Genomic DNA, 15,695 nt, shown 5'->3' on the forward strand with positions numbered 1-15,695 from the left:
GTCAGAGAGGCAGAAGGGAGATGAAGAGTTCAGGAAATTAGGTGAAGCAAGAAAACTTCATGAAAGGCAGAAGAGGCCGTGTCAAAGCTCGAATAGAAAAAGGACTGCAAAGTGTCCTTTGGATTTAGCAAATAGGAATTCATAATAATTCAAAATTGCATTGAATACAAGAGAATATGCAGAGAGAAGGAGGTAGAGCAGAATCTGAAGATTCAGGAAAGGAGAAAATAAGTGATGTAGTGAAGTTTCTAATTGAAACAAATGGAATGTGTACCAGAACAACTGGAGAACTTAGCTTGAGCAGGGGGAGAAATATTTCTGCTACTGAGACAAAACGTCAGAAAATAAATAGAAGTGCTGAACTGCAAGTGTATTTCTGGGGAAGAGTAGAAAGAAAATCAAGAGAATTTTTACATGATGGCTTCTTTTCAGTCTATGAAGTAGAGGGTGAGATTATCTCTTAAAACCAAGAAAAGAAAAATGAGCCAGAAAGTCAACAATATTTTTTGAATACCAATTATGTGAGTGTTGTCTTGCAGAGAAAAATAAAAATGGAACCTCAATGGTGTTATGGCATTTTTCCCATCATCACACTGTACTTAGGGGTAAAGGCAGGAACCAGACCTAAATCTGTTAATCTGAAGCTGGTATGCTCTCATGAGCTTGAATTTGCTGATATTAATGTAGCAGAAGGACTTGGATAGAAATAATGTAAAGTAAGCAAGTATACTGTGATTTGATTCTCTTAAGCAGCAGTGCATTTTAAAGGGGAAGTAGTTCAATTGGAGCTTAGGGAAAAGCCAATCAGATTGTCAGTGGTCATCCGCCGTGGTACTACCGGGGTAGCACCATACGCTGATTATGTAGATTACAAAAGACCATTTTTATACTTAATTGTATCATGTAAATAGTTTCTTAAAAATACCAAAATAATCAAAATGACTTAAAAAAATTCTACAGTTACTATTGTTTGTTTTGATCTACAAATCATTTGATTTCTTCATGAGCTTACTAAGAAATAGGAATGGCCGCAAAACAAGAAGTAGATGCCAGCGATTTCCACTGTAACCAATACACTAGAACTTGACTAAAGTATCAGTCCCCTGTGTATTTCCCGAGCTAGAGGCAACTCATCCGAACACAACCTTATTACAGCAATTTTATTAACTGAATCTTCTCAACGCAAAAAGCTTAGGACCAAGCCTTTGGCCCCTTCAACGTGCATCCCCTTCTATGTTCTCCTTCCTGAAAAGCCAGCTAGTCCTCACTGGATATTTCTTTTCATTACGTTAAGTATACCATATGTAGACAACCTTGCGAAAACAGAGTATAACAAATAAAATACTTACGTTCAGGTATTGGAATGAGTGGGATGAATTTGCTGAACACGCTCTTTGTAATAGAAGGACTGGAAACAAAGCAGGAATAATTGCCTTTGTCAGAAGCCTCAACATTTGCAATGTAGAGATTGCCATTTGTCTGAGACACAAATCGTCGTTTATCCATTGTGATAAATACAGGAAATTCATTTAGAAGCCAGCGGTAGCTAAGATCATCTAGAAGAAATTATTTTCTTCTAAATATGAAGTGCTTCTCCCAAAGCTGTTACAAATTTAATAGAGGCTAGTAACAAGCTATCACTTAATCTAACAGAGGCTATTGAAGAGCAAATGTTAGGAGAAAGCCAAGACAAACAGTGTACACTTTAAAATATGTACTATATTTTACATGAATATAAGCATTACACTAAGCAATTACATCTATTTATCTATATTTCTATTATTTCATAAACTATTAACGTTCTTGCTTTCATTTCATTGATGGGCTAAGTGAAACTCGAAGAGGTTACATAACTTGCTTAGAATTTCATGACTATTATGAAGAAATGGTATTTTGAATCCACATCTAATAACTCCAAAGCCATGATTAATCTGCCATACTGTATTTTATAAATAAAATTAAGATTACTTACCATATTATCACTTTATCTGTTATTTTGTATGTGTGTGTGTGTGTGTGTGTACATCTATTTTAAATTATAGAGTTAGAAATGAGCTTACATAACCTATTGTGGTCACATTAAAAAGAGAAAACTACAGAAACAGGGAAAAGTATGGTACTGGTTTAATTAAATATTAGGAGACATATCATATGGTAACTCTTACCCACATGAAATTCCTTTGGCTGAACACACTAACTAGTTAAATGGAAAACTGAATTTCCTCCTTAATTTGCTGAATTTCCTATAGTTTTCTATTCCTTCCTTCCTCTCTGTTTTGATGAATGACTCGCCAGGAGTCATTCAACAAAGACACAAGAAGAGACAATGGGAAATGCACACCTTTAGGTCAAAAAATAATGATTCCCATCAAAACATCTTGATCACATAAAGACAGTTTCTACTGAGAAGAATGTAAGTGGAAATCTCTCTAGGTCAGACTAAATAGGATTTTAGGTGTAAAATGGTGAAAAACCAAGAACTCGCAGCACTCAGGCTTCTTTTAAAAATGAATAATCAAGACAAACGGCTATTTTTGCTTTGGGGAACTCAACGTGGCTAGCAAAGCTTTCAAAGAGAGTGTGAAAGCACAATGACTATGAAAAACTAAAAGAGATGCACATTAAATAAGCTTCACATAATTGAGAATAATAACCTGGGCATTATATTTAGCTTAGCTATGTAATTTTCTCCAGCAAAATACAACATCAAGAAAGACGGTGGATATGATTATATTATTTTGGTTTTCAACATTGATTTTTTTTAAATTACAGAAGCAGCAGCATATGTTTATTATTGAAGAAACAGAATACAGTTAAAAAGAGGCAGAAAATTAGACTACTATAATTAGCCTCTAACTCAGAATTATGGCTAACATATATTTCTAGGCACTTATATCTGTGAATAATTGAATTCTTTTAATTTTTTTCTTTTTGCTGATTTAGGGTCACAGGATAATTAGGATAGGAAAATATTTAGGGAGCTGCTTAAATGTCTTAAATGAGGGCTCCTGGGATAAGTAAAGAAGTATCACATTCACAAAGGAGTATCAAGCAGTCTTTCAAGCTGATATGTATAGTACATTTAAAAGAAGACTGATCTTTTCTGATTCTGAAATAATATTTCCTATTCTCAGTTGAAATGTAAGTCCAAATTTTGTAGGGATTTCTGTGAAAAATTAAATCCTCACTCCCCCACCCCACCACCAAAGCCAAAAATGTCAAGAAAGTATTTCCTTACAGAGAAAGGACTTTTGTAACTATAGGATGTATGAAAGATACTTCCCACAAAATGCATTTAGAGTAATCTGAATCCTCAGTGGTTATGTAATACAGAGACCTGAATTTTAATTCTCAGTATGACTTTTATCAGTCACTCTATTACTTATTAGTCACTCTATTACTCAGTTTCTCTAAAATGTAAGACAGTTTCCGGCCCACCACTCATCAAAGATGTGTGAAAAGGAATGAAAGAAGTGATGGTAGTTGATCCTTACAAGGGATAAATGCTAACTCAGAGACCTTATTGTCGTGATGTTGTATGAATGTAAGTCTTGGACTATAGAACAATTGGTCTGACTGACTGAATGTCCTATGTAGATTCTCTAATTTATTTATTTTGCAAAACCTGAGTACCTTCCAAGTGCTGCTAAACAAGATAGATGTGGCCTTTGCATTTGTGGGACTTGCAATGTAATTAATCTAAATTTATTTAACAAATCTTACTTATTTTTAAAGCCATTCACTTGGACAAAACAATAATTGCAATTTGTTAGAATCTGTCAGCACTCATTACAACAAAGGTAGGAAGGGTTCTTGCCATTTTTAAATGGGGGATCCAAGGCCTAATAGGGTGAAGTGACTTGCCAGAGGTCATACAGCAAAAGGGAGGCAGAACTGATGTTCTCACCTCCTTCCCCACCCACCATCACCAAAATTAGCTGTACCAAGACTGGAGCAATAGCCACCCTGACTCTCCAACTTATGGATGAGACATGATTTTGTCAATCGAGCTAAGCCCTGATCTAGTTTTTTCAAGGACTCAATAGATCATCTTCTTTGTGTCTTTCCTAGCCCCATGCAGATGATAAAATCAACCATCTTTGCAAAAGCCATCTGTTTTCCTCAGATTATAGACTAGATTAAACAATAAATTACTATAACATTATTTTTTCAGTAAGTGTCAGCATATGCTTAAGAAATGTTGCTTTTACTGGTAGATATAGGAAACTTCTTGCTATTTTACCCCAGAAATCTAGAGCACATATATTACAGGAGAAATTCATTTTGTCCAATTACGATGCATTTGGCTAATATCGCTGTATTACTTTGAACTACACCACTTATGTAATCTTGCAAAATGCTATATGTATCTGCTTGAAATACACTTGAACTTCTTTAGTTCAAACCATGGAGAAATAACTTGAAAACTTTTTAGAAGATTTTCTTGCCTTTTAGAAAATTAGCTTGAACAGAATGGAATTCGCCTACACCAAAATCACTGTAGCTTCTGATCAGTACTTTAACACAATAAACTATACATTAAATATGTTTGGAAAGAAAGTTTTGATGTGAGCTAATGTGTTGCTTACCCTGGTCTCTCATTCCTGTCTATTTTTGTAATGATCTATTCAGTCTATTAAGATTCTTTCAAGATTATATTCAATATTCCAGGAGTTGTTATTCTGAACAGTACTCTTATTTTCTTATCCATTTTAAATTTCATAATGTCTCTATTATGAGGTATCTCTTATTTTGTCAATAATACTTACCCTTAAAATGACAGACTTTTTTTTTCCCTTTATTTCTCTCTTGCTATATACAAAGATATGATTTATATTTTGTGAAATGGAGTAAGTTGCTTTTTGATCATGATATTGACAGAAAATTAGTTGGAAAGGAAGCATTATGTTTTCATTTTTGAGAGTCTGTGAGTTTAAAAAGTCTTGCACATTTATGAATTATTTATTGCAATATAATAAAATCAAACAGGTAAGTTTATGTTTTCAGGAAACTTAACCCCTACACTTAATTTAATGAACAAATCTATTTGCTCTTTCTTTCATTTTCTCACTCTCTCAGATATTATATTGAGCACTTACTCTGTGCCACATATGAGGAAATTAGCTGTATATCAAATGTTATAAAACTGAGTGAATATTTGTACTGAAATGCACATTTATGATCACTCTTGATAAATAAGTAAAGTGGTCCAAATGAGAGTTTCCCCCCTTGCAAGGAGCTGCAGACCATCCAAATACAGAAAAAAAATATGAGATGGCAAAAGTTGAGATGTTTCCTTTTGGACTTTTTGCCTGCACATAAATGAGGAAGGCAACATCTCTATAATCCTGAACTAAAAATCTTTAGTGTAGTGAGATATACTAAATAATAACAGATACAAAACATCAACTGTACTAAAATATTTTTTATTCACTTTAATAATAATCTATTGAAATTACATATCTTTGGCAGGGCACGGTGGCTCATGCCTGTAGTCCCAGCACTTTCGGAGGCAGAAGCAGGCAGATTGCGAGGTCAGGAGTTCGAGACCAGCCTGACCAACATGGTGAAACCCTGTTTCTACTAAAACTACAAAAATTAGCTGGGTGTGGTGGTGTGCACCTGTAATCCCAGCCACTCGGGAGGCTGAGGCAGGAGAATCACTTGGACCCAGGAGGCGGAGTTTGTAGTGAGCCAAGATTGTGCCACTGCACTCCAGCCTGGGTGACAGAGTGAGACTCCGTCTCAAAAAACAACAACAACAACAAAAGAAACTACATATCCATTTTATCATTTTCATATACATTTTAAACAAGAAAATTGAGATGTAGACATGCCTAAGTTTACTTGACATAATAAGGACTGAATCTCAGATCACCAAATAGAATCAATAGGGTTTGACAACTCTAAATAATTGTGTATATAACATTCTTAGAGGTTCAGAACCCAAAGACAGATTTCTTTGCACCCTCAACCCAAGTTCTAAGTCACAAAACATAAAACTTTAATTTACCTTCTTTAAAAAGGAAGGAGATTTATAGCACAGAGATAGTAAAATAGTATACATACACATATACATACACGCATGGTTTTGAAGCAAATGTCTATTTTTATATCGGTTGAAGGTGGTATAACTGATGAACTACTCAGATTTATTCTGTGAATTATGTCTCTTGGACTCTTGAACCAACTTTATTTTTGTTTTTGTTTTTGTTTTCCATGTAAACATATTTATCTTTATTGAGATAAGGAAGTAATGGACTCTTTTGGCTTAATGGTTTTAAGCTTCTGCCAACCTTGCTCTGGCCAATGAAATTCTACACTTAGCACCATGGCTAAGAGGCAGCAAAAACCGAAAGCAGGACTTACCTTAGAAAAATATCAGAGCCTGTTCCTTGGACCCCTGCTTCTTGCTTTCTATCTATTCTAATTCCCTAGGTAATCACATTGCAGTCCCATGGTTTCGAAAACAACTTATAGAATGATGAATCACAAATTTATATTCCAAGCTTAGACATCACCCCTGAAATCTACACACATATAGAACTGCCACCTTGATTTCCATTTGGAAGCTTAACAGACGCTTCACATTTAACATGTCCACACCTATTCCTTCAGCTGAAGTAATGGCAACTTCATTCTTTCAGGAACTCTTGGCAAAAACTTTTATGCCACCCTCAACTTTTGTATTTATCTTATATACCACATAAAATCCACAAGCAAGTCCTCTTGGCTTCTCCTTCAAAAGATATGTAGAATTTAACCAAAATATACCTATATTTCTATATAGAATTTAATATATTCTATTTATCTAGAATATGCCTGGATTTATCTTCCCACCTTCACTGCCACCATTTTGGCCCATCATATGCTACCTAAATTATTGCAATACCTCCAAACCGATCTCCTGTTTCCACCTTTTCCCTCCCCAGGTCCCTTTTTAAAACAGTAACCAGAGTCACCTTTCTATAACTTAAGTCACGTCATGTGTCTCCTCTGCTCAAAGCCCTGAAATGTAAATCGCATTCAAAGTAAAAGCCAAAGTTTTAATAATTGCTATGGATCATAAGGTCTTCCATAATGCAGCTCTTGTACCTCTTTTATTTCATTTATTACTACTCTCTGCCTTATTCACTCTATGACAGCCACCCTGGCTTCCTTGTTTTTCCATAGTCTGACCTCAGCATCTGCCTGGCATGCTCTTCTCTCAGATACTCATATTGTTAGCTCCTTTACTTCCTTCAGGTGTTTATTCCAACTTTCCTTCTAGTGATGCGGCTCCTGAGTTCAGTCATCCCCTCAATACTTACTCTCTCTACTTCCCTGCATCATATATATATCCCTATTTTCAATATCTAACATGCCATGTCTTTTAACCATTTATCTTATTAAGGTCTAACTCTCCCAGTGGAAGACCTCTGAAGGCTGGTAGCTTTTCCTGTTTTGCTCCACTAGGCATTTCTGTGGATTACATTGTGCCTGCTGTATAATAAATACTCATAAGAGATTTTCTGAGTCCGTGAGTGATGGAGTGAAGTCCATCCAGTATTAAATATGATCAAATGTAGTCACTGTATACTTTTGGTCATTACTTTGTGGGAAACGCTATGAAAATGGTAGGTTTTTAAATATATATATATATATATATATTTAAATATATATATTTAAAACTATATATATATAGTTTCTTATATATATATAGTTTCAATAGTTTCTTAAGAAAAAGGCTTTTCTCATTGAAAGGGTGTTACAAAATTTTGAATTTTATATGTCCCTCCGTATCTATCAAGCAATCATCTTTCTCCTATTATGGAGGAAATCACCAATATTTGATATGTAAATAACCACAGCTATATATATATATTATATAAACACACACACATATATACATACACACACATACACACAATTTCACATGGAATACATAATGTATAATTTTGTGTGAAATGTATGTGTGTGTATATGTACATACACACACATCAGATTGATGTATTCCACACAAAATCCTGCATGTATTCTAAAAGCCTGTTAGGTTTCAGTCTCCATGGAGGTATTTAAAGTCAAATTAATGGCATAATATTAGAACTATAAGAATAGAAACATGATTTTTAAATTGTGAAAAGAGGTATTTATATATTGTTTCAAAGGGATATTTGATAAATAAATGAAAATTGGTGAAAGTATATGAAGAATTCATCTTTTAATTAGCACTTTGGTGAATTTTGTCTTAGCCATATAGAAGTACAGAAAACATACATTCAAAGCTGAATTTCGTAACAGATGACACTTAATTAAGCCCCATTTATAAAGTAGATGATTATTCTTGCTGATTGGCATTTCTAAGGAGATTAATAATTTATTATGTCTTTATCCCTTTCTAGTGTTTAATTACATAGAGTTCACAGTATTTTATAGATACTAACTTATTAAGAAAATGATTGATTATACATCCTTTCTTGGTACTATTCTATTTCAGGAATATTTTCTAGAAAATCTAACAGAATTTCCCTGTGGAATAGGAACTTTAATGATGGCACAATACAACATACATAAGTTTATAAACTGAAATGATTAGAGATCCTTGGGACTAGAGCCAGGTGACTAATGAGCTGAGAAAGGAAGTGTCCGTAACAATGAGTGACACATTACAAGGTATGTAAATATTCAGTCTCATTTAATTAATAATAAGCCATGATTATCAATAATGTAGCATTATTATTAAGACAATGGAAACTTGTCCATTTTGTTTCATAGATACTAATAGTCAGAGAGGAATTAAGTTTACCTGGAAAATGATATGGAGGGTCACAGAGAAGCACCATTCCTTTCCCTTCTTTTACTCTGACCTCAGGACGTTCCTCAGGTGGGAAAGGATCAAGATCTAATTACAAAAGAAAAAAAGGGAAACATTCACTCTCTCATCAATAGAAACAGAGACATTCATCAATTTTACCTTTCAGCGAATAACTCATTCTTGAGATACAGCACTTCTCAGTGGTTTGGCGAAGCCTAGTAAAGTCAGCTCCTTGTTCTTACATTGCTGAGATTTGTATACACTATTAAAAAGTTCTGTGATGAGCTCAAAGTCTACGGATATTGGGAGCAGCCTGCATAACAATTCTGATCACCCTGAAAATCACAAATATCCTAAAGACTTTTGTTTCAGACTTAGGGAGATTCTCAGTCAGAGTATCTGGAAATATAATGAAATCAGACAAACCCAGGATCTACCAAAGAAAGTAAGAAAGAAAGAATGACTTAAGAGGAATGGACTCATTTGAAAGGTATTTCCCTTCCTGAGGGAGGACTTGGATATTAGGAAGGAATAAGGGTGAAAGGCAGGACCCTATTTAGGGAACATGAAAGTGACCAATCTCTTGCTCCTTCTCAAATTCTGGGTTTGCTTCAGTTTTAATTTTCTTTACTCTTTTCTGTGTATTTGGAACTTACATTTCGCTTGATATTCTTCTTCCAGTTCTTCATTTGTTTTACTGACACTCATTCTACTTTTTTTTCTGCCTCTCTTCCTGTTCCTTACCTGTGATCAGCACCCAAATCATAACATTGAATTGTTACTTTTCTCAGTATAAATTGTATACCTCTGAAAATCCATCTATTCCAAGTGTTACTTTTTTGCACAGGACTTTTCAAATCTACTTCTCTAGACCTGGGTCTTATTTGAATGCCATCCCTATCCTCAATAGCTTACTTGACATTTCAACTTGGATAACTCAATATCACAATAACCTCTGCATGTGAAGCAACCATTTAAATGCTTCCTGCCATCCTTGAAATTGGTTTTTCTTGCTCCCATCCCATTATTAATGAGAACAGAATGTTTTTGCCCTTTGACTAGATATTCCTTGGGAAACAAAATTTACAGTCTTCTTTCCTTTTTTGCAACCTGTTAATTCCTTCCTTTATATCTATGTTATTTACATTTTCACTCTCACCACACTAATGTAATCATACTTCTCTTCCTGGACCTCTCTCATTCCCTCCTGATAAACCCTACCACGAAGGACTTCTTAAAACATTGTTTTCATCCTATAATTCATTTTGCAAAAGATTTAAGTGCTGGTTTAAATCATACTGGAGATCACCTGGTCCAACTCATCTCCCAATGTAAACCTTTCTTTCAAAACAACCTCTAATTTTTAGCTTAGCACAGTTTTTCATTATTAGTCCTAATTAAATGTTTCATGTAATTTAAATTTAATATAAATTAACTAAAATATAATTATATTTATTCCTACTATGAGAAATCAAATACTAGGGAATAACATATTGTCATGTTGGGTTGATCTTTGAAGAGTCACAGTCATTATGTTGCAATATGTGACATTTTCTTCCCCCGAAAGCCTCTTTGATAATACATGACTTGGCGCTTCCATTGATGCATTTCTTTTTTTTTTTTTTTTTTGAGACAGATTCTTGCTCTGTCACCAGGCTGGAATGCAGTGTCACAATCTTGGCTCATTGCAACCTCCACCTCCCGGGTTCAAGCAATTCTCCTGCCTCAGACTCCCGAGTAGCTGGGATTACAGGCACGTGCCACAACACCCAGCTAATTTTTGTAGTTTAAGTAGGGACAGGGTTTCACCATGTTGGCCAGGATGGTCTCGATCTCCTGACCTTGTGATTCACCAGCCTTGGCCTCCCAAAGTGCTGGGATTACAGGCATGAGCCACCGTGCTCATCCTGATGCTAATTTTTAGAGAGTCATTCAAGATCCTCAGACCCCAGCCTTCCTTTATTTGACAACATCATCTTTCATTGTTTCAAGTGCATTCATTGTATGCCTTGTGGTGCTTTGTTTTGTCCATCACACAATTAAGGCCCACTCATCTTGTAAGATCTACCTCATCTATGATGCCTTCCTCTCACTATCCTTTCTTGATGGTTCTTCTTGCTGAACTCACCTAAACACCCTTGCCCTTTTTAAAAAGTTACAGTTTACTTACATCCAAAGCTCAGGGTTGCTTCAGTGCTTCTGACCATCCCGTAGCTATTGGATGCTAAACAGTAGTAGATTCCAGCATCTTTCTGTTTATCAGGGTTGTTGATAACAAGGTTTCCTCCTACCATACTGTATCGATCACTTGTGAGATCAACGTCCCCATTATTCATTCTCCATCTATGAGAAAAAGACACAAAGGTTATATTACAAGTCATGAGACCTAGAAACTCTACGGAGCTAACACAGTTCTAAAATAATTTGGGTATGGCTCCATGTGAAGTCAGACAATTAAGAATATGATTCAGGTGGTATTTCTTTGTACTCTATAATTCTGAGTCTCTAGGACCATAATTTGTAATTTAGCTCAGGTACAGACAGGTAAACCTCAAAGTATGTGACGTATTTTGTCTTTTTTTTGTGAGGTATCTCAAGTGACAAATATTTTGTTGAGTTTTTCTCCATAAATTGATTTCTTGGGATGTAATTGGTAGCCATCTATGCACCAGTTAGATTCATACATATGCAGATATACTGTCTAAAATATTAAAAGCATTGTTCTACCAGAAATAAATATAAAATATCAATATCTGACTCTAAATTTCAAAGTAATTTTTCAATAAAACATACTAATTGACATTGGGTTCTGCTCAATAAGTGACATATTCTGACCACTAGAGGTCAGTCACACAATTTGAAAATGATAAAAGTCAGTAGGGTTTTTGAAAATTTATTCCGAGCCACAAATATACAAGTAAAACTGGATTTTCCTTAGCCTAGAGTTAGTGGTCATTTATGTCTTTTCTCATTACTCAAAGATTACTTTTAATAAAGTAAAAAAGGTAAGCAATTCTTTTTCTCACCAACTACACAATATCATAACAATGTAAGACATGCTGCAGATAATCAGAGCATTAACTGATAGGGATAGTACTATAAATAGACTGGAAACAGGGATCTAACTTTCTGATGTGATGATGAAAAGAATGCATGTAAAAAATAGTTCTCAACTAAGAGAACCAGCTGTATAATTTTATAATCATTCTTTATCAGGGTTTATCCTTTAAAGTTCCATGTCCTGAGGAAAGTCATAAGCCTAGAGCTGTGGTCAAATCGCTCAAGTAGTAGTGGCTTGTGGCCACATCACTCATTCCCTGACCACTTCTAATTTGAGTAATAATCATGCCCAAAAGTCCTAATGACTTTAGAATATCTGTCGTCAAATCAAAGTTACTGGAACCTTATTAGTTACAATTTTTTCAGTATAGGAGATAATTTAAAAGCAAGTATAGAAAACTGTGATTTTGCATTTTTAAAACTTACTAAATTACAATCCAATGAATAAAGCCTTCCTCTTACCACAGGTGATGGCAATATTGTCCCTGCCTGAACTATCTAGTGTTAAGTTGCTTAGCTCTTGTCAAGACAGTGGGTTTCTTTGTTGGGCAGCTCCAATTTTTGTAATTTCTCCCTCATTATATTGGTTCCAACTTTTTGTTTATTATCTTAATTTCCTCCACATGGATCTGATTGTGCTTGTGACATCATACAAGGATTACGTTTTTCTGTGTTTGAAGAAATTCACTGGTCTAGTTTCAGAAACATAGACTATTCTACAATCCTTTTTAATACTTTTTTAATTGTAATGCTTGTTTCTTTGGGGATGGAGGAAAGATAATGATAAGCCTCAAGGCTTATAAGTCAGAAGTAGGCCGGGCACGGTGGCTCAAGCCTGTAATCCCAGCACTTTGGGAGGCCGAGACGGGCGGAGCACGAGGTCAGGAGATCGAGACCATCCTGGCTAACACGGTGAAACCCCGTCTCTATTAAAAATACAAAAAATTAGCCGGGCAAGGTGGCGGGCGCCTGTGGTCCCAGCTACTCGGGAGGCTGAGGCAGGAGAATGGCGTGAACCCGGGAGGCGGAGCTTGCAGTGAGCTGAGATCTGGCCACTGCAGTCTAGCCTGGGCGACAGAGCAAGACTCCGTCTCAAAAAAAAAAAAAAGTCAGAAGTAATGTCCCCCATTGTACCTCTCGGGATGTTGCTATGAATAGCACGTTGTCACAGAACATGCTACAAATATAAAACTATTATATGAATAAAAAATTGGATGATTACCAAGGTTAGTATAATTTGTCCTGAAATTCAGTACATTTTAAAAACTTTAAATGTTATTTTCCATCAAACTACTTGCATCATGAGCTGATTTTTTTTTCTGTTCTTTCCCCCTTTTTTTTTCCTGTCAAATGCAGACTGCCTTCATAACAAGATTAAACGTCTATCTGTCTTCTCCAGTTCTATCTATTAATGTATGGATAACCAGGCCAAACTTAAAGTGGGAATTTCAGTGCTGGGTTCAACCTGTGAGAGGCAGTTGGTGACTTACTGGCAAAGCAAAGCTTTGCTTTTTATTGTGCCAGTGTGGTGGGGGGATGGGGGCACCAAGGAGAAGCATAGCCTTTTCCATGTTTCTAGAACATTATCTGAGAGCAGCCCTTTCTTCTGGTTGCCTCTGTTCCAGCCTAGAGACGGATTTGCTAAGGTCCCTTGTGTGAATGTTAACAAGAGTGTCACAGAATAAGTGTCATTGAAAGAGCTTTCGGGATTCTATCAATCTATCCAGATAGATAAATAATGAAAAAATTGCATACCTCTTTGGAAGTCATAAAACCTGTGTTTCAGTCTTGGATCTGTGATTTACTAGTTCTTGAGCAAGCAAATTTACTTATTCGGGATTCAGCTTCCTCTCCTGTAAAATTTTCTTGGATTGGATCTCCTCTACATATCCTATTAGTTCTATTATTCCATGTCAGTGACAAATAGGCTCTCATTATATATGGCTTAAGGGTGCAAATAAGTCTAGCTCATCAACTATTTTCAGAACAAATGTGTTATTTATAATTTATAAAATACCTACTTATGTCTCATTTCCATTCATGAAATTGAAACAATAAAAATAATTTCAATGGGATGGTAATTTTGTATCTAAATTCACATTTTATCTTAAGAATTATTTTGTAATTATAGCCAAAGGCAGGAAAAACCTGAGTACCATTAGAATCAAATGGGTGGAAGGGGATATTCTCTTTTATAAGAACTTTTTATAATAACAGGAAGTTACTTTTCTATCCAGGAAAAAATATTAAAATTAACTTTGTTGAGCAACAACCTTCAATTTAGTCAGGTGACATGAACAAACTAGAACCCCCAATTTCTCCATCAGTCACTTGTTTTGTCTTCATGGAACCATTGCATAGGTGAAATTTAAACCCACTGGCTTTCGGTTGATTTTTGCATCTCATTCTTTGCATCAGATGAGAAACTGTTGGTATACTTTTCTGACACATCTGAAACAGGAAAACTCATTGTTGCTTTTTATAAAGTTGTTTTTGACAGCATACATATGTAACCCAGAAAAACAGTAAGAGGTATGTTTATATAGATTTTCCTATAGGTGGAGACATTTAAGAAATTTGCTGTGTTGGCTGGAATACAGATATGAGACTGTTGAAAAAGCTGATGCTTTCTACAGTTATTTGTGCAAGATCTTTTTTTTTTTTTTTTTTTTTTTTTTGAGACGGAGTCTCGCTCTGTCACCCAGGCTGGAGTGCAGTGACCGGATCTCGGCTCACTGCAAGCTCCACCTCCCGGGTTTACGCCATTCTCCTGCCTCAGCCTCCCGAGTAGCTGGGACTACAGGCGCCCGCCACCTCGCCCGGCTAGTTTTTCTGTATTTTTTAGTAGAGACGGGGTTTCACCAGGATAGCCAGGATGGTCTCGAACTCCTGACCTCGTGATCCGCCCGTCTCGGCCTCCCAAAGTGCTGGGATTACAGGCTTGAGCCACCGCACCCGGCCGCAAGATCTTTAAATGTGCTTAATATAAAAATGTATCCATTTCTGTAGGTATGAGTTATCCAGGCCAGTACATAACAAAAACATTTCATCCTCAAATCTGTATACTTAAATTATGCATAATTTTATATAACCATTCGTAGGCTTAAAAACATGGTTTCCATTATACAAATTGTAAGTGGATGATGTCAAATGCCAGTAGCATTACCTGTGCAGAAAATACTGGGAATTATTAGCATATATTTAAGAAAATCTCCTATTTGAGCATTAGACAACTTTTTTAATGCTTGTATGCCAATATTTGTGTTAATGTCCATGGAATTTGCAGAAAGCACTATATTATATCTGTACAAGTTCATAGCTGCTGATCTGTGATCATTACTCTGATACTCCATTCTGAAAAGAGAAGTGAGGTACATTACTTGTAAACCGGGAAAGGGCTGGCTCGTGCCCTACAGTTGAGTGAGACTTTTCCTTCCAGTGATTCCTCTGGATAAATGGTATTGATTGGCTGCTCTTCAAAAATTGGTCCAAATCCTTTGTCTTCCTCAGAAACTACAAGAAAAATTTTAAAAAATTGTTTTACATTGTACTGCTTTATAAGTCAAAGAAAATTTGGGAACACTGAAAAAAATTTGCTTGGAAAAAATCAGAAACAGAATCTCCATTTTAATTCAAAACAAAGATATTTGCCAAACATCAGGCTCTTCATTTAAAATTATTTTCTGTGAATCTCCTGACATTTCTCCAAATGTACCATGTGTTGCCAAACTTAACTACTTTCCACTTCCCCAAACAAGCTGTGCTTTCATGCCCCCGAGCCTCTGCATATGCTTTTGGTTTTCCTAGAATCATCATTCTACTTTTCTTGTCCTATCAAAAT

General features: G+C 35.6%; 1 protein-coding gene across 3 annotated transcripts in view; it reads right to left on the reverse strand.

Moving 5' to 3' along the window:
* CNTN1 (contactin 1) overlaps positions 1–15,695 on the reverse strand; it is a 441,173-nt gene that overhangs the window by 165,893 nt on the left and 259,585 nt on the right. For all 3 annotated transcript variants that reach the window (XM_030939730.1, XM_030939732.1, XM_030939731.1), the window contains exons 4-7: positions 15,235–15,367; positions 10,965–11,137; positions 8,786–8,881; positions 1,350–1,556 (exon numbers count right to left, since the gene is read on the reverse strand). In XM_030939730.1, the coding sequence (XP_030795590.1) occupies positions 1,350–1,556; positions 8,786–8,881; positions 10,965–11,137; positions 15,235–15,367 (609 nt within the window). The remainder of the gene's footprint in view (positions 1–1,349; positions 1,557–8,785; positions 8,882–10,964; positions 11,138–15,234; positions 15,368–15,695) is intronic.

The sequence above is a fragment of the Rhinopithecus roxellana genome, chromosome 10 (genome assembly GCF_007565055.1).
Source record: "Rhinopithecus roxellana isolate Shanxi Qingling chromosome 10, ASM756505v1, whole genome shotgun sequence".
Lineage (NCBI taxonomy): Eukaryota > Metazoa > Chordata > Mammalia > Primates > Cercopithecidae > Rhinopithecus > Rhinopithecus roxellana.